Genomic DNA, 20,249 nt, shown 5'->3' on the forward strand with positions numbered 1-20,249 from the left:
AGACTGACTACAAAATCAGCTTCGGAATTCGCGACAAAGCGGCTGACGAAGACGACATGGAAGAAGTCGACGACGCCAGCCAGTTGCTAAGGGATGAGGGCATCAAAGAAACCCGAGATGCCCAATAACTTAAGATGCGTACAGATAAACCTACAGCACTCGAAGAGTGCTGCAGCGAATCTGACAACTCTCATAAACGAGGGGGTAATTCCCGCGACAGCTGGTTCTATGCACCGGAATTGACTTGGATTTTATCCGACCAAGGGCTGTTCTTTCGGCGATTTAACCCCGTTTGGATCGGTGAGTACTAATTTTTGTTTGTCGTCATTGGAGCAATGCCTTGCAGCAGGGTTGCTCGGTATCCTCCTGACTCGTGCTGGCATCGAGTCCAACCCGGGCCCGGAGGACCCATGTTGTCTGCGCAATACTGCGACACAGGCCTCTACGGCTGTGCAATCTGCACATAGTTCGCGCGCCGCGCCGCCACTCAACCCGAGTGGCCAACAGAGGACCTCCACGGTCCCCAGGAGCTCAATCAGGCAACATAACTCCCCATCTGACTTGTCCCTCCCCCCCCCAACATTCATCCCTCTCCAATCCTTGTGCGAGAACCAACCAGCAGCTCGGGGTCCCTCGCACAGTCTGTTCCGTGTGTCAGACCGTCATACGTCGGAACGCTACATCAGTCAAGTGCAATTCCTATACTGGCTGGTGTCACTTCCCGGCGTGTTCCGGCCTGCGCACCACACGTGAGTGGAGTGAATCGTACGTTGCCCCATGCTGCAGGAGTCTGCCTCCGCAACTCACAACAGTGGCGTCGCCTACCAACACCCCAGCGCGACAACCGCCCCTGCGGGTTCTGCAGCTACAATAATTACCACCCACACGTCACTTCCTCACCCCCAGGTGGCCAACTTACGGGTCCATTTCTTGAGATGAATTGTTCTCCGAAGTTTTCCCTCAAAATGGCCATAGAATCGCGAGCTGTGTGGCATGTAGCGCCATCTTGTTGAAACCACATGTCAACCAAATTCAGTTCTTCCATTTTTGGCAACAAAAAGTTTGTTAGCATCTTGGTTGACATGTGGTTTCAACAAGATGGCGCTACATGCCACACAGCTCGCGATTCTATGGCCATTTTGAGGGAAAACTTCGAGAACAATTCATCTCAAGAAATGGACCCGTAAGTTGGCCACCAAGATCATGCGATTTAACGCCTTTAGACTATTTTTTGTGGGGCTACGTCAAGTCTAAAGTCTACAGAAATAAGCCAGCAACTATTCCAGCTTTGGAAGACAACATTTCCGAAGAAATTCGGGCTATTCCGGCCGAAATGCTCGAAAAAGTTGCCCAAAATTGGACTTTCTGAATGGACCACCTAAGACGCAGCCGCGGTCAACATTTAAATGAAATTATCTTCAAAAAGTAAATGTCATGAACCAATCTAACGTTTCAAATAAAGAACCGATGAGATTTTGCAAATTTTATGCGTTTTTTTTTTAAAAAAGTTATCAAGCTCTTAAAAAATCACCCGATATATGTGACTGGTATAATTACGGTCGCGAAGCCGTAGTATTATACCAGGTTGATCATCAGGTAAAGGTAGGTAAAATTGGTGGTCCTGGTAAAACTGTTCAAATAGATGACAACAAATTTGGAAAGAGGAAATACAACATAAGTAATAATAAAAACATTGTTTGTTTTTTTGTTTTTTACGTTTGATAGAGAAGTACAGTTGTCCACAAAATAACAGGAGTGCCAATATGAAAAATGTGTTTGACTGCATAACTTTTTTAAATCACATGTAAATGACGCGAAACAATAACGGTACACATAACGGGATACTAGCATTAATATACAAAACAAATTTGTATTGTGATGATTGCTATTCTATTTCTGCTTTGCTAAACTGCAATATAAAATTTTGTTTATTTTTATTTGAAATAGATGAAATATGAAAATATTAATAGATCTTTATCAAATTACACTGTGCAAAAATTTTTAAAAAACATTTTTGTTAATGAAAATTAACAATTGGTTTTTACCATGTGGTATGTAACGATTGTTGGAAGGCGTACGACTGTCTGTCTTCCGGAACACTTTTGTTTTAAAATGCAAATATCTAAATAATAAATCTATATATATAAAAGAAAGTTGTGTTAGTTACACCTTTTATAACTCAAGAACGGCTGAAACGATTTGGCTGACAATTGGTGGATAGGTAGTTCAGAACAGGGTAAGGACATAGGATATTTTTTTTCATCTCTTTATGTCAAAATTCAATTCAACTCAAAAATACAAAAATTATATTTGAAATCATAGGCATTTGTTAAAAATTTATGTTTGTAGGAATCATTTGAATATAGGCGTACAATTTTCAGATTCTTCCTCAAAAATAATACAATTGCTACAATTTAGAATAGTAGAAAAGAACTGCAACCAAATAAGCAGTGAAATAGATTATAACTGGCTCAATAATCAGTCGTTGAGTATGTATTATACCCTCCTTTGATGTTGGTCGCCTTGTCGAGGCGAGAGTAAAGTGTGCATCGCAAAGGTAAGGCATTCTACCCTAACTAAGAGGGACTCCTCATAATTCCCACAATAGAGATATGGATGAATAAACCCTAGGTTTTACGCTCATCTCCTATTGTGGAAGTATGAGGATACCCGCACCAACACCACCCTAAGCCAAGGTTTTGAGGTACCCGTGCCGATGGCTGAATGGTCAGAGGGCGGTAATAAATAGCTGATCGCGAACGGTCACCTCCGATGCCCGAGCGAGGTCGGAGGTATAAATGCCTTCTCTACGCATACCGGCTCTGCGGACGAGTGACCAACCCTTTCCATCTCACTCGTGGGACCAAAAATGAACGTAACAAACAATACAACAACAACTACAACAACAACAACCAAATTGACGACATCAGCGACGACTAAGGACATGACTTACAGGAATCCTATTACGGAATCCGAAGAGGACGAATTACTCACCTCCAGCCAGGAGACAAGTAAGAGTACTGCCGGACATACCAACCAAAGTATACCGGCAGATACAGCAGCGAAAATAACAAATATAAGGGAGGAAGCGTCCACCTCCAAAGCTGCCATGAGAACCAACCAAAGTGCACTGGCGGCTAAAGGAGAAAACAAAAAGAAGGGCAAGAAATCGCAGAATCGGCTGAGAAAAAACCGGTACCAGAGGGCAGTCTTCATACTGGGAAAGATAGCCAAAGACCAGGCAGCCGGTACCTCATATGAAGGCTTCCTAAAAATGAAGCAATCAGAACCTCTAGAAAAGAGCAAACAAGAGAGCAATTCACGAAAAAGGAGTCGCTCTATCACAGAAATACAAGAAACTCTGCCCAAAAAACTCAGGCGGAGTGAAGGTGAACATAGCAGTACAACAACGGCAAGACATTTCTGCGATTTAGCCAGGGATTGCCTGCAAGAGGCCATCATAGACGGGAATTCCTCCTCCCCGAGCACAATACAGGAAAGATGGATGGAGATCGACGTCAGATTGTCGAGTATGGTGCTCATATTTGTACTCGACAATCCTGCGGTTCCTCACCAGGAGTTTAACTCCTTTGAGACCTTCAGGGGTTACAGGGCCTCGCTAGATTTCCTAACGGGCAGTGTTGCCAAGATCAGCAACGCCTTTGAAGGTCTCCAATTGAGGCCTATACTCGCCAGGGACATACCGAAGAGACCTCGCGCTCGAATTTGACTACCTCTTCTAGAGGAGCCAGGCGAAAAACTCCTGAGGTGCATCAAGCTGCAAAACAAATCTATATCTGGTATAGATGAGTGGCAGCTGATCAAGGAGGAAAAACCGAACAAAGCAAGTCGACCAATCTGATGGCCATTTGCGGACTCATCGCAAGAAGACTGACTACAAAATCAGCTTCGGAATTCGCGACAAAGCGGCTGACGAAGACGACATGGAAGAAGTCGACGACGCCAGCCAGTTGCTAAGGGATGAGGGCATCAAAGAAACCCGAGATGCCCAATAACTTAAGATGCGTACAGATAAACCTACAGCACTCGAAGAGTGCTGCAGCGAATCTGACAACTCTCATAAACGAGGGGGTAATTCCCGCGACAGCTGGTTCTATGCACCGGAATTGACTTGGATTTTATCCGACCAAGGGCTGTTCTTTCGGCGATTTAACCCCGTTTGGATCGGTGAGTACTAATTTTTGTTTGTCGTCATTGGAGCAATGCCTTGCAGCAGGGTTGCTCGGTATCCTCCTGACTCGTGCTGGCATCGAGTCCAACCCGGGCCCGGAGGACCCATGTTGTCTGCGCAATACTGCGACACAGGCCTCTACGGCTGTGCAATCTGCACATAGTTCGCGCGCCGCGCCGCCACTCAACCCGAGTGGCCAACAGAGGACCTCCACGGTCCCCAGGAGCTCAATCAGGCAACATAACTCCCCATCTGACTTGTCCCCCCCCCCCCCAACATTCATCCCTCTCCAATCCTTGTGCGAGAACCAACCAGCAGCTCGGGGTCCCTCGCACAGTCTGTTCCGTGCGTCCGAACGCTACATCAGTCAAGTGCAATTCCTATACTGGCTGGTGTCACTTCCCGGCGTGTTCCGGCCTGCGCACCACACGTGAGTGGAGTGAATCGTACGTTGCCCCATGCTGCAGGAGTCTGCCTCCGCAACTCACAACAGTGGCGTCGCCTACCAACACCCCAGCGCGACAACCGCCCCTGCGGGTTCTGCAGCTACAATAATTACCACCCACACGTCACTTCCTCACCCCCAGGATCACCCACGGACACCCGCGTCAAACCCGGCTACTTCAATTTAACTGCAACGGACTCCAGAGCAAGATGGAGAAGATAGTTGCACTTATGAATCGGGTCCAAGATACCAAGCTAAACAGCCGATCACATCTTCTGAGTTGTGCCGGTTTCAACGTAATACGTAAAGATCGCGAGCGAGATAATGGTGGTGGCCTAGCCTTCATATTTTACTACACCGAGCAGTATCGTCTAATCGATGAAGACATCGACCTCAGGGATACTACCCTAGAATGTCAATTCCGCAAGGTGATCGCAGCAGCTACCGCTCGCTTCATCCCGGCTGAAAGAATAGCGGAAATCCGCCCCAGTTTCCCAGCCAAAGCAGCCGTTTTAGTTAACGAGCGCGACACTTTACGCCATGCCGATCGCGGGGATTCCCGAATAAGGGACCTTAATTTGGAGATTCGGAGTATGGCAAACCATCATAAGCGGACGAAATGGATAGAGCACCTGAAGTCCAGCAACCTCTCCACCGGTGTGAGTAAGCTTTGGGCTACTGTCAAAGCCTTGTCAAACCCAAAGAAACATGACGACCGAGTTGAAGTTCAATTCAATGGTCATGCCGGCAGTTCACACTGCATCCTTCGGTAGACAAAGATAAACGATGTGTTAACCGACGGCATGCTACATTGGGTCTCCACTGGGGGCCGGCAGAGGCTGCATGTGTGCAGCGACCAAGAGCTACCACCTCCTAATCCAGGGTGTTATGCGATTCCCGTGCCCATTGGATGATTTGCAGCCAGGAGGTATATTCGGCTGTATTCGAACGGAGCCTTCCCAACACCGGGCCGTCTTGGGAAGTAACGGTGGCCTTACCGCGTCAAGGGGCGCGGCGGACCTTTCAGATTCCCCTTCCAAAGAATAGACCGGGGGGCCCACAATACGGGCTAAACGGTCGTACGAACAAGATCAACAACGAAAACAATAACAAAAAACAAAACAAACAACAACAACGACAACAACCAAAGCACCAACATCAACAACAACGGCGAACAACTGTACAAGTACAAGCAAGAGTGGCTAAGAGGGGCTAGACGAAAGTTCCGCTTCCTGGATGCCCTGTCGCCGGAAGAACGAGCACTCTTTGAGGAGTACGCGCGCGACGACGACGACGTGTCCTCCTGCAGCGGCACTCAGCGTAGTGCGTCCATCGCGACCACTGCGAATCGCGCAAACGCCAACCCCTTCGAGGAGGATCGACTGCGGAGAGGAGGGTGGTTTCACAAAAGTGGAATCAATTGGCGAACGTAAAAGGAAACAGCAACGAGCGAACATCCCATGTACCCCGGAACCAGGACCCCCAGGAGGTCACGATGACCCATGAAGAGACAGCTGAAAAGCGGGCTCTGAGTAAGAGCAGGGGGAGCAACCCCTCTCCTAATAATGCACAACGCGCAGGTGCCAACGGTTCGTCTGCAACAAGACGCAGAAATCAGAGGCCGCGCCGTGCCAAAGCAGCCTCGTCGGAGGGACGAAGCGAAGTTAGGCCGGCACCCCAAGAGGCACCCAGTCGAACAGAGAAGAGGAAAAGCGGCCAAATAACTTCTCAGGAGCCATCCAGGTCCAAAAGAATCCGAGAGGATAAATCACAGGAAGCCAGTGGAAAACGCTCCAACCCCAACCAGCAGCCGACGAGAATTACAAGCCGAAAATACTCGGAGGCCGTGAGGAGCATCCGAATGGCAGTGTTGCTCCGCAACTACGCGGAGGAGGCCCTAGGGTCCGGACAGCAGACGGCTCTACAGGACTGCCTAGTGAACGCTTTGTTCGTGGGCGATGACTACTCGGCGCCTTTAACGGCATCTTCTTTAAGGGTGGTATGCTGCTGGTCGCATGTCAAGATGAGAAGTCGGCCACCTGGCTAACGGAAAACACGCCAAGGCTAGAGGGTTGGAAGGGTCCGGCCCTGTGTGTTAAGAGAAGCGATGATATACCACAACTGCACGGTATGGCGGTATTCTTCGCCAGAAGTGAGGACAAGAACTACGACTTCGCGCTTGGTTTAGTGAAAAACCATAACGTGGGCTTAAGGACCACGGCGTGGCAGGTCGTATCGAGCAGTGTTGAAGGTTCAGGGTGGAACCTAAACATAACAGTAGACGATGAATCCTACAAATACATTAGACAGAAGGGATTCAAGTTGAACTTCCGCTTCGGCAGAATAGTAATGAGGCCATGGAGGATTTATGTAATTTATAGTTAGTAATAATATGAGTATAGAGAATGTGGGCTGTGTGCCCACTTTCGTAACTAGTGTTCGCAGGGAGGTACTGGACATTACCCTGAGCAATGACGGCATGATCGGGCTGATCTCGCAGTGGCGGGTGTCAAAAGAGCCCTCATTGTCAGATCACAGGATCATTCGTTTTGCTCTGAGGGTAGAAGTCGAGGACAGACCTCCGACACGTTACCCTAGATATACAAACTGGGGTATTTTCAAAGAGACCCTAAGCAAAAACATAAGCAGAGTAAGGTACGCAGATGGTGAATCCACCACTGTTGGACTGGAGAGCAGACTGAGTGCCATTAATCAGTCCATTATGGCCGCCTATCATTGTGCCTGTCCACTAAAAGCGACCACCAGTAAACAAATCTGCCCCTGGTGGTCTAGTAAACTCTCAGCTCTTAGACATAGGGTGCGAAGACTGTTTAATAAAGCCAAGCGCACAGGCAGTTGGGAAGAATACAAACGGCACCTAACAATCTACAATAAGGAGATCAGGCTTGCCAAGACAAACAGTTTCAGGAAATTCTGTGACAGCGTCTCCTCGACCCCGGAGGCAGCTCGGCTGCACAAGGCGTTGTCGAGAGGTAAGACGGACACAGTATTATCCTTAAAAAGACAGGACAGGACCTGTACGACTAGCGCGGAGGAGAGGGCAGAAACACTCCTACAAGCGCACTTCCCGGAGACGGTTCAAGCTGACCTAACTCCAGCATCGGTCACACGTAGGCCGGACCGCTTAGACTGGCTGACTGCAAGGAATTTGTTCACTGTGGACTCAGTCAGGTGGCCTCCTTTTCGAACTATAAGTCACCGGAAGTGGACGGCGTCTTCCCGGCCCTCTTGCAGCAAGGATATTCTCCTGCCACACCTGCTAGGGCTGATGAGAGACAGCCTGGCGATTTCGTATATCCCTGAGCCATGGAGAATTGCAAAAGTAATCTTCATCCCCAAAGTAGGGAGGAGAGACTATTCGCTAGCCAAATCATTCCGGCCTATAAGTCTCACATCCTTCATGCTAAAGGGAATGGAGAAAGTAATAGATAACCACATTAGATCGGAAGCGCTGAAGATCGCACCCCTACATGCCAGGCAACACTCGTACAGAGCGGGTAGATCCACAAACACTGCTCTGTACCAACTCACGCGATCTCCGCCTTCTTAGACATTGAGAGTGCCTTTGATAATGCGTCTCACACTAGCGTGATCAAGGCACTTGAGAGAAGGAACGTAACCACTCCGATATGCAGATGGATAGAAGCCCGATAGTAGCGGAAACAACGGTGGGAATAAGCAAGATTCGTCTTGGCACCACAAGGGGCTGCCCACAGGGTGGAGTACTATCCCCTCTGCTATGGAGCTTGGTAGTAGATGACCTCCTCGAGTTGCTCACCAGCAGTGGAATCCGCTGTCAAGGGTACGCGGACGACATTTTCATAATGGCGAGAGGCAGATTTGAGAACACTCTCTGCGACATTGTCCAAAGGGGCTTAAACCTGGCGAAAGGATGGTGCAACACGGTAGGGTTAGATATCAACTCAGCAAAAACTACCTTGATCCCATTCACTAAGCGGAGATCTCTTCCGGGCCTGAGGTCCCTAACAATAGGAGGCACAGAGGTGGAAATGTCGAAGGAGGTCAAATTCCTTGGCCTCACTTTAGACTCATCATTACGGTGGAGTAGGCATTTGGACTTAACGCTGTCCAAAGCAACTAGAACACTAAGGTATGCAGACGCCTGGCCGACAGATCATAGGGATGCAAGCCAAGTATCATTAGATGGCTGTATACTATGATAGTAAGGCCTCCAAAGCACCGCAGTCTTCGGTGATCCGGAGACTGTCAAAGCTGCAAAGACTTGCCTGTGTCTGTGCTTCGGCGGCAATGCGCACATGCCCCACGGTGGCACTGGAAGTCATACTGGAGCTCACACCCCTGCATCAGGTGTTAAAACAAGCAGCAAAACACACCATGCTGCTAATGTCAGTACAAGGCTGCGGAAGGTTCAAGGAACTAATTCGCCTCCCCCGTGACAAATTCCGTCTCCTCGTCGCGATCTACACAGGGCACTGTAGGCTCAGGAAACACCGGTCCGACATGGGCATAGTCTCCTGTGCTAACTGCCAGTTCTGCGACCTGGAACAGGAAGCACCAGCACACCTAATCCTGGATTGCACAGCAATCTGTGGAAAAAGGCTTAAGGCCCTGGATTTCATTTATATCAGCAGGGATCACATCACCTCAGTAGCGTTCGGCAAACTCCTGAAACTATTCAGGCTGGTGGGACTCTGAGAAGATATGTGATATAGGAGCGGGCACAATAGACCCTAGGTCGCGGTGCATTACCTCATAATACTATCTATCTATCTATCTATCTGGAGGGTATCCGATGAGCTTTCCATGTCGAATCACTCCTGGATACTCTTCAGTATCAGCGAGAAATACAGTGCTCCTCTCACATATCGGAACCTTAGAAGAACACTGTGGGAAAAATTTACCAGTATAGCAACAAAATGCCTAGAAAATGGAGGCAATGAGAGTATTAATAATCATAAAGAACTAGATTCAGAAGTAGAGAAGTTGGAAGAAATCTTAACCACAATTTTCAATAAATGTTCTTCCTTGATGGAACAGTGAACTCAAGAATTTGAGAACTCAACTAAGGAAAGCTTTCAATGAGAGTTTTAGAACCAAATTCTGGCAGCCATATAAAGATATTATGAAAAGATACAAAAAGCGATTGGACCTCCTCGGCAAAAGAGTCTCTGGAGGTACTAATTACAACGCACTTCCCCGGTAGTCAGCAAACACCTTCAACGAGGGTTCAACCAGAAATACCGTTAAACGCAGCCGATTACCGAAGCCAAATAGTAGACAAAAGCAAAATTAAATATGCCATAAAGAGTTTTGCACCATTTAAAGCGGCAGGTCCTGACGAGATTATGCCCATAATGCTGCAAAAACTGGTAGAACCAATAGTTCTAACGCTTCAAAATATATACAAAGCGAGCATTCAACTATCTTTCATCCCAAGAAGTTGAAAAAGAATTAAAGTTGTGTTCCTTCCAAAACCAGGCAAAAGAACACACGAGATTGACAAGGATTTTAGACCTATAAGCCTTACCTCCTTTATGCTGAAGGTACTAGAAAGGCTAATAGACTTACATGTAAGAACAATAATGGCGGATAAGTTATCTAAGTCCCAACATGCGTACATAAAGGGCCTATCAACTGAAACTGCCCTTCACGAGGTGATAAGTGTAATTGAAAAATCACTACACCACAAACAATACACCATGGCTGCTTTTCTAGACATAGAGGACGCCTTCAATAACATAGAAGTAAATGCGATAATTAACTCTCTGGCACATGATGGCATAGATGACACTGTGTGCAGATGGATACTATCGATGCTTGAGAATAGGAAGATTATAGCTTCAAACGGCGCTGCAACACAAACAAGTTATGTGAGTAGAGGGATGCCTCAAGGAAGGGTCCTCTCTCCCCTTCTATGGGTTGTAGCGCTGAACGAAATACTCCTCCAACTAAACGGTGGAGGAGTGAAAGCAGTGGCGTATGCAGACGATATAGTGTTGTTGGTATCAGGCATGTTTCCTTCAACAGTCAGCGAGATTATGGAAAGAGCAAGGTTAAACCTATGGGCTAAAAACAATGGACTAGGAGTTAACCCGAACAAAACAGAACTGATGCTATTCACAAGCAGAACCAAAATCCCTCAGTTTCAACTTCCGGTACTAAATGGTACGACACTCACTCTATCTCCCACAGCTAAATACTTGGGGTGGAGATTGACACCAAACTGTCTTGAAAAATAAATATAGAAAAAAGAATAAATAAAGCATACATGGCCTACTATACTTGTAAGAGAATCGTCAACAAGAATTGGGGCCTCAAACCTAGTATAATCATGTGGATTTATAGGGCTGTCATAAGGCCTATACTTACATATGGAGCTCTGGTATGGTGGCCAGCGCTAAACAAACAATACAACATTAGAAAATGAAATGGAATACAAAGAGCAGCATGTGCAGGTGTTACTGGTGCAATCAAGTCATGAACGACTGATGCGCTCAATGTGGTCCTGCATTTACTACCCATGGACATTTTTATGCACAAAACAGCAGCTCTTGCAGCGATAAGAATAAAATTGGGTGGTTGGAATCAGCAAAACTACGGACATAGTGTAATCCTAAACAAGCTCACCATTAATAAATCTGACTACATTCTCTCAAAGCTGGATTTCAATAGACACTTATAGGTGAGGATACCATCTAGACGAGAATGGAGAAGAGGTTCAATAGGAGAGGGGATACCATCTCAGTCTATACGAACGGGTCAAAAATGGACTGCGGAGTAGGAAGAATACCTCCATTTAGATCACATGGAGGAAGTAGCCCCGTGCGAAAAAATCATCAATGGCAAATACTACTCATTTTACTTGCCACATCATGCAGTAGTAAAGCCAGGTAAAAAAAAACAACTAAAGTAAGAGTTGTCTTCAACGCCTCAAGATCCACTAGCTCGGGGAATTCCCTAAACGATATCCTGTTTACGGGACCCACGCTCCAACCTGATTTAATGCTGCTTATTTTAAACTGGCGTATATTCAAATACGTATTCAACGGGGACGTCGAAAAAATGTATAGACAAATAGTCGTACATAAAGACGATCAAGATTTTCAGCGAATTGTTTTCCGAAAATCCCCCAGTAGTCCACTACGCGACTTCAAGCTAAAAACAGTGACCTTTGGCGTTAACAGTGCCCCATACTTAGCCATTCGAACACTCCATGAATTGGCTGAAAACACCAGGTCAGAATTTCCTCTGGCAACCCAGGTGTTAAAAACACAAACGTATGTAGACGATATTCTGTCTGGAAGTCACAGTCTTCCGCAAGCATACGAATCATTATCACAGGTAATCCAAGCCCTCAAACCCGCAGGGTTTCCATTAAGAAAGATTACGGCAAATCACCCAACTATATTAAAAAACATGCCAAAAGAAAATTTGTTGGACATTAATTTCCTTGTTTTCGAAAAGGAAAGTACAACAAAAACTCTGGGCATCCAATGGAATGCGATATCGGACCAGTTTTCATGCACAACTGAGTCCATATCCGCTTTATCCGCCATTACAAAACGCCAAATTCTCTCCTCTGTGGCAAAACTTTTTGACCCCGCAGGATGGCTATCGCCAATTATGATACAAGCCAAAATCCTGATACAAGAATTATGGCTAGGTGGGACCGACTGGGACGAGCAAGTAAAACCACTTCGTTTAGAAAAGTGGTTCCAGTTCGCGAGCAATCTAAACGATATCACCCAAATACAAATCCCACGATGGGTAAATTATGTCCCAGAGCACAAAGTTTTGTGACGCCTCTGAAAAGGCGTATTGCGCCACTATATATGTTCGCACACAAAGCGACAAGGCGACCATAAGCCACTTACTCTTTGCAAAAGCAAAAGTGGCTCCTCTAAAAACAATAAGTCTACCACGACTAGAACTATGTGGTGCACTACTACTTGCCAAATTAGCATCCATAGTGCAAACGCAACTGAATATGGTAAAAAATAAATTATATCTCTGGTCTGATTCCGAGATTGTATTAGGTAGGTAGGTAGGTAGGAGTGCCGCCCTATCGGGCTCAATTAACACTTGATGTGCCATTCTGATGCACTGTTCGTAGAACCTCCTGTATCTGCTATTACGTTTCACATTCTCTTTCAAACCATTTTGAGGTTTCGATGAAACTACTTATGTCCGATATGCTTTTAGTGGAAATCCATTCAAGGTTTGGTGCTAGATGGATTCCAAGTGTTTTGTGTCGGATCTGTGCTAGAGCTGGGCATTCGCAGAGAAAGTGGAAGATTGTTTCCTTGTTCCCTGCTACTCCGCAGCCACGGCAGATGTCGTTGTAGGGCATACCCATTTTGAATGCGTGTTCCCCAAATGGCCAGTGCCCTGTTGTGGTAGCTGTTACTCTGTAAATACTTTTCCTTGACCTATTTAGTAAGTCGTTGGTTCTTTTCCTGTCATATGTTGGACATAATTGTTTAGTTATGACGCATTTTGTGATGTTTTTCCACCTGTTATTCGCAATTTGTTGAAATTGTCTATTGATCTCTCCTTTGATTGATCCTAGCGGACTTGGTATTATCTCCGCCTCGGATTCGTTGAGGAAAGCTCCTGCCTTTGCCAACTCGTCTGCTTTTTCGTTACCAAAAATGTTCCTGTGGCCGTTAACCCAGATCAAGTTTAGTTGGAGCTTGTCTTTTATTGCGCTTAGTGCTCTCTTGCAGTTGTGTACTGTGCTGGAGTTTGTCATGGGTGAAGACAAGGCCAGGAGCGCCGCCTGGCTATCCGTAAATATAGTTGCTTTGTTTATATTCCCGTGGTTTTCTAATAGAGCTTCGCAGGCTTTTTCTATGCCTAGTACTTCTGCTTGGAAGATGCTAGCCGAGTTCGGTAGACGTATAGAGAGAGATATGCCAAGATCAGAGGAGAATACCCCCGTGCCTACTCCACAGTTCATTTTGGACCCGTCGGTATAGACTGAGATGGTATCCTCCTCTTCTATTGAGCCTCTTCTCCATTCTCGTCTAGATGGTATCCTTACCTGGAAGTGTCTATTGAAATCCAGCTTTGGGAGAATGTAGTCTGATTTATTAATGGTGAGCTTGTTTAGGATTACACTATGTCCATAGTTCTGCTGGTTCCAACCTCCCAATTCTCTTATTCTTGTCGCCGCAATAGCTGCTGTTTTTTGAATAAAAATGTCCATTGGTAGTTGATGCAGGATCACGTTGAGCGCATCAGTCGGACATGACCTGATTGCCCCAGTAACACCCGCACATGCTGCTCTTTGTATATCATTTAATTTTTTAATGTTGTATTGCTTGTTTAGCGCTGGCCACCATACCAGAGCTCCATATGTAAGTATAGGTCTTATGACCGCCGTATACATCCACATGACTATACTTGATTTGAGGCCCCAATTCTTGTTGACGATTCTCTTACAAGTATAGTAAGCCATGTATGGTTTGTTTATTACTTTTTCTATATTTATTTTCCAGGACAATTTGGTGTCAATCTCCACCCCCAAGTATTTAGCTGTGGGGGATCGAGTGGGTATTGTACCGTTTAGTACCGGAAGTTGAAACTGAGGTATTTTGGTTCTGCTTGTGAATAGCATCAGTTCTGTTTTGTTCGGGTTAACTCCTAGTCCATTGTTTTTAGCCCATAGGTTTAACCTTCGAAGTGCTCTTTCCATAATCTCGCTGACTGTTGAAGGAAACATGCCTGATACCAACAACACTATATCGTCTGCATACGCCACTGCTTTCACTCCTCCACCGTTTAGTTGGAGGAGTATTTCGTTCAGCGCTACAACCCATAGGAGCGGAGAGAGGACCCCTCCTTGAGGCGTCCCTCTACTCACATAGCTTGTTTGTGTTGCAGCGCCGTTTGAAGCTATAATCTTCCTATTCTCAAGCATCGATAGTATCCATCTGCACACAGTGTCATCTATGCCACCATGTGCCAGAGAGTTAATTATCGCATTTCTTCTATATTGTTGAAGGCGCCCTCTATGTCTAGAAATGCAGCCATGGTGTATTGTTTGTGGTGTAGTGATTTTTCAATTACACTTATCACCTCGTGAAGGGCAGTTTCGGTTGATCGGCCCTTTATGTACGCATGTTGGGACTTCGATAACTTCTCCGCCATTATTGTTCTTACGTATAGGTCTATTAGTCTTTCCAGTACCTTCAGCATAAAGGAGGTAAGGCTTATAGGTCTAAAGTCCTTGGCATTTTCGTGTGTTCTTCTGCCGGGTTTTGGAAGGAACACAACTTTACTTCTTTTCCAACTTCTTGGGATGTAGGATAATAGAATGCTAGCTTTGTATATATTTTCAAGTCTTTGAACCATTGGTTCTACCAGTTTTTGCAACATTATGGGCATAATCCCGTCAGAACCTGCCGCTTTAAATGGTGCAAAACTATTTATGGCATACTTGATTTTGCTTTTGTCTATTATTTGGCCTTGATAATCAGCTGCGTTCAACGGTGGTTCTGGTTGAACCCTCGTTGAAGGTGTTTGCTGACTCCCGGGGAAGTGTGTTGTAATTAGTACCTCCAGAGACTCTTTTGCCGAGGAGGTCCAATCACTTTCCTCCGTCCTAATGTAGGCAGTGTTAATATGATCTTTGGAAAGCATTTTGCTCAGCCTAGCGGTTTCTCTGCAACTTTCTATCGATGTTCAGAAAGATAGCCAAGAGTCGTTTTTTGCTTTCCTGACTGCTTTTTGTATCTTTTCATAATATCTTTATATGGCTGCCATATTTTGGTTCTAAAACTCTCACTGAAAACTTTCCTTAGTTGTGTTCTCAAATTCTTGAGTTCACTGTTCCACCAAGGGAGAGACTTTCTCTTTTTCAAAACTGTTAGCGGAGTAGATTTATTGAAAGTTGTGGTTAAGATTTTTTCGAACTTCTCTACTTCTGAATCTAGTTCTTGAGGATTTCTGATACTCTTATTGCCTCCCTTTTTGAGGCATTTTGTTGCTATTCTGGTATATTTTTCCCATGCTGTTCTTCTAGGGTTCTGGTATGTGAGAGGAGCACTGCACCTCCCGCGGATGCTGAAGAGTGGGGGGTGGGGAGAATACTATCTGCTAGAGTTTTTAAAAGTGGATGCCAGTTTACTACCCCAAAAGAGCCAAAAATGGCAATAAAGAGAGAATGGGCTTCAATAGGCATGTCAACGCTAAAATTCTTGGTTGAATCGATGCCATCTCGACTCAACCAAGTCAAAATGAATAAAGGAAAGCATATTAATTACTAAAAACCTAATTTATTAAAATATTTGAGGAAAATACTTATTTTTTAACATGTAAAAGTGAAATGTGAACTTATTTCAATGTTTAGAGTGTATATTTAAATATACAGAATGAAAAACGTGAAAAAATTTAGTGAAACATATAGAAATACCATGTGTTATTAATGCAAATTTTTGAACTTTTAATCGTGAATATTTTAAAAAAATAAAAGTTTTTTTATATTATTTTTGGATATTTCTTCTCTGGAGAAGCTCCCCTATCCACATATACCCCATTTATACGGAAATTCGGTTTTTTTACCCCTCCGCCAAAGTAATCGGAATCGTGCCAAAGTGCATAATATGAAAGAAAAAGTTACTATAAATTTTGGACTTTAAATGAAAATATCTCGAAAACTATAAGTTTGCGGTGGCTAGATAGATAGATTATTAGTGAGATATTGCACCGCGACATAGGGTCAATTGTGCCCTCTCCTATATCACATGTATTCACCAAGTTCCAGCAGCCTGAATAGTCCCAGGAGTTTGCTGGACGCTACTGAGGTGACGGGATCCCTGTCAATGTATATGGAACCCAGGGCCTTAAGCCTTCTTTTGCAAATTGCAATACAATCCAGAATTAGATGTACTGGTGTTTCCTGTTCCAGGTCGCAGAACCGACAGTTAGCGCAAGAGACTGCCCATTTTGGACAAGTGCTTCCTGAGCTTGCAGTGCCCTGTGTAGAGCGCCACGAGGTAGCACTGATTATTAGTTAGAATGCAACCCTTTTGTTATTGTATGCACAAAAATAAGTGAATATTATATATATTATATTATATTTTATATTTTTATATAAAATAAATCGTTAGAAACGAATTAATGAAGTGTTAGTGAATATAAATGTTATTGCGAAATTGGCGAATTTTTGAAATATAAGTGCAAATATCTCATACACCATAAGTCATCGGCAACTATATCCACACATACCCTTTTAACCCCGAAATCGGGGGTGCTATTCTAAAATTTACCCTATGCCATTATTCGAAATATTTATGTGAGTCAATATACATACATATGTACTTAACTAGTATTTTGTTTTCTTAAACTTAAAAAGTAGTGAAGATAGATGCAAATATTATATACTATGTATATATGTACATATATTACTCACCTGTTTCTCAGTGCTTGCCAAGCGGCTTCAATATCAGCGTATAAATTTTTTTCTGATGGTTTACCACCACTCATTCCGTATCCAGAGTAATCATAGCCAAATATATTACAGTTTAGTTGCGTTCCAAGAGATATATAAAAGCTACTCATTTGACCCAAGTCAACGGCATTCCCATGAGAAAAAAGTAGCGTATATTTTGCGTTTCTGCTACAACGTACATATATACATGTAATTAAATTCCCTCGAGAAGTCCGCGTGAAAAATGATTCCACTTTGGACTTATCACGTTCAGAGTACTGCCACTCTGCACGATCAAATAAATGTAAATTATACTTCACATTTGCATCATCAGCGGGCGTCAACTTATAAGTAGGCTCGGGTGGTTGGAAAGCAAGCTTAGCAGCAATTGGTCCGGGACAAGGCGGACAACAGAACATACAGCAAAGTTCACTGATACTAAACATACTATTATTTAATATTGTCTTACTAGACAATTTTTTCTCTTGAATGAATCACAAAATTTAAAGTTTAATACGCAAATATATTTCCATAAAGTAGATCATATATATTTTCTTAATACACGCTATTGATAATCCTTTTTATTGCTATAAAACTGATATATGTAAAAACTCACTCTATACTTCACACAATAACTTGTCATTATAAAAAAAACTGCAATACAAATGATTAAAATTGTCATCCAAAAATACAAAATTAAGGGTTTACCAAACCTGTGAAAAGTAGATAAAACCGTGTTGAAAAATATTTACGAGGGATCTTGACAAGCAATCTATGTTATTCAAAAAACTGTATATATGTTTTAATACCAAAGAAAACAACTTATTGCTTATGTTTAACGATATTTCCTTAAATAATTATCTCGACAAATTTCGGTGGCAATAAACGGTCAGTTCATTACCATCTTCGTTTTCAGTTCATATTTAAGCTTACTATCCAGCTCTCAGGAAATGTAAAAACTTCATATAAAAAAACGATCAAGAAATGGTCAAGAAAATTTCCTGCAGAAAATTTTTTGTGCTAGTATGCAGCTCTGTAGAAATCTAATACTAATTTTTAATAACTTTTCAATAAAATGTGTATATGGCAGTCCTGATTTTGCGAAGAACCAATCAATTTGTTTGTTGAAGGAAATTCAAAGTAATCGTTAAATTCATTCTACAATTAGTTAAAATCATAATCAGGAATAATGGGATGCCCAACTCCTCTCTCACTGGAAAAGAGAGAACAATTACTAAACGTCAAAACCACCTAAACTTTGACAGTTGACTGGATTGGGGAGGTTTTGACGTTTAGCAATTGGAAACGAGCGATGGCCAGATTGAAATCTTACCAAAAAAATATATAAACGGAGGGATTTGTTGCGTCGTTCAAGACATCTTATCAAAAATGTAAAACAATGAAAATTAAATAAATTTGTGAAATTTAAAGGTATTTGATGAAATGTTTTGTAATTTGAAACATCATAGTATTATTTTCAATTGAAAATTATTAAAAACTTTTAATGATTGAGAGCTAACAACCTTAAATCCGATTATTGGGTATTGAAAGGACAAAAGTCAGTTGTTATAATATTCTTTAAAAAGATTTAAATAGTTTCTCCATATAATAAATAACCACTATTTAGTAATTTATATTCGTACTAAATGTTGGGTATTGGGTTAATAAATGCCCAAAAATTGTTATTTTGTTCGATCTGGCCATAATGGAAAATGTTATAAAAAACGCTTATTTTGAGACGTTCTCACACTGGAATAAGTTGGGCATCCCATTATTCCTGATCATAATTATGAAGTATAGTTACTTTTAAAATGTTGTATAAAACTCACCGATCATCAACGACTTTCTTTAAATCGCAATGGAAATAACGTAAATATTGCACACATACATACGTACATATTACACACAAAGTTTATTTCACAAGGTGTAACCAGCTATCAAAATTACTTTAAGAAATAATAGGAGTATTTTCTTGCTCTTGCAAAACCCTTGCACGGTGCAAGAATGGCATATATTTCCTCTTGGTGCACCGGCACAACAACAAACACAAGCAAACAATTATTTGCAATGACTGTAAAATATGTCAGACGAAAACCCATGTATATTTTCGTGCAATGTCACGCAAAAATATAATTTCGACCCTGTTTTATCTGTCATTTTACATAAAGACATATTATGTCGTTAAATTGTCGAGGAAGGTAAGTTTTAAATGGATTTTATAATTTCTATTTAAATTAAAAGAAATTGTTGCAGTATTTTTTGTTAAAAATTTATGCAGAAAGTGCGCCAATTCACAATAGCCATGCATAATAGTCATTCATAATACATTGACCGAATCAGACGTTCATATATCACTAGATTCTGCAATGGGTGCTCTCGTGCCTTTGTATAGTATTTTTGCAATCTGCAATCTTGCAAGTGCAAACAAATACCTCTAGTGTATTTTTTTCTTGAGCAATTACTTAAGAGCTGAATACGGACTTTTATAGAAGAGTATTTTAACCGAGCAATTCTGTACTTTGGTGTTAGGCGTGTTTTATTTGACCATCATAAGCTAATAGCTAAACCATGGACAAATAAAACGCATTTAGCTTATTTCTCATTTTCGCTTAAATATGCATTATGTTGGCAACGCGGGCAATAACAATCAGCTGATATTCAATTTATTGCAACGAAATTTTTGAATTTTTAAATTTTGTAAACAAACTTTTCACAAACTAAATAATTATTTATTTCGTTTATATACAGCAAAAGAAAAGTTTGGACAAAGGCCGAGACACTTCTATTCCTGAAGTGCTACACTGAGAGAAAGGATGAGTTCCTGCATGCGCGGAAGAAAAAGTTCGCATATGAAAACGTCTTGGAGGACATGGTATATCAAGGATTTACAGTAAGAATATTTTAAAGTTATTTTGTAAAAATTTATTACATTTGTTTCCACAGGATACAACAATTAATGCGGCTGCCCTTGTATCAAAAATGCGAACGCTTTTGAATGCCTACAAAACAGCAAAAGACAACGAGAAGCAGACTGGCACTTCTCCGTGCACAGTACCTTATATGCGCGAAATGGACGATATTTTTGGCGAAAGTTGCTTGGTGTCCAACAACCATACCATAAACATTGGGACAGAACCTCAAGAGGCATTGGTTGAGTCTCGTGGTTAGTTAAAATT

The 20,249-nt window shown here is 42.9% G+C and overlaps 1 protein-coding gene and 1 long non-coding RNA gene across 4 annotated transcripts in view; one reads left to right on the plus strand and one right to left on the minus strand.

Moving 5' to 3' along the window:
• Positions 1-17,683, minus strand: part of LOC126764440 (alpha/beta hydrolase domain-containing protein 17B) — a 112,643-nt gene extending 94,960 nt beyond the window's left edge. The window contains exon 1 of one of the 3 annotated variants that reach the window (XM_050482124.1): positions 17,056-17,611. In XM_050482124.1, coding sequence (XP_050338081.1) covers positions 17,056-17,519 — 464 coding nt within the window. In that variant the 5' untranslated portion in view covers positions 17,520-17,611. Of the gene's footprint in view, positions 1-17,055 lie in introns of all 3 variants that reach the window. The other 2 variants (XM_050482125.1, XM_050482126.1) reach the window with 2 other exon arrangements.
• Positions 17,684-19,825: 2,142 nt separating this feature from the next.
• Positions 19,826-20,249, plus strand: part of LOC126764466 (uncharacterized) — a 93,428-nt gene continuing 93,004 nt past the window's right edge. Inside the window, exons 1-2 of the long non-coding RNA XR_007667997.1 lie at positions 19,826-19,963; positions 20,017-20,236. This is a non-coding gene — a long non-coding RNA (uncharacterized LOC126764466). The remainder of the gene's footprint in view (positions 19,964-20,016; positions 20,237-20,249) is intronic.

This window comes from Bactrocera neohumeralis, unplaced genomic scaffold, assembly GCF_024586455.1.
Source record: "Bactrocera neohumeralis isolate Rockhampton unplaced genomic scaffold, APGP_CSIRO_Bneo_wtdbg2-racon-allhic-juicebox.fasta_v2 cluster09, whole genome shotgun sequence".
Lineage (NCBI taxonomy): Eukaryota > Metazoa > Arthropoda > Insecta > Diptera > Tephritidae > Bactrocera > Bactrocera neohumeralis.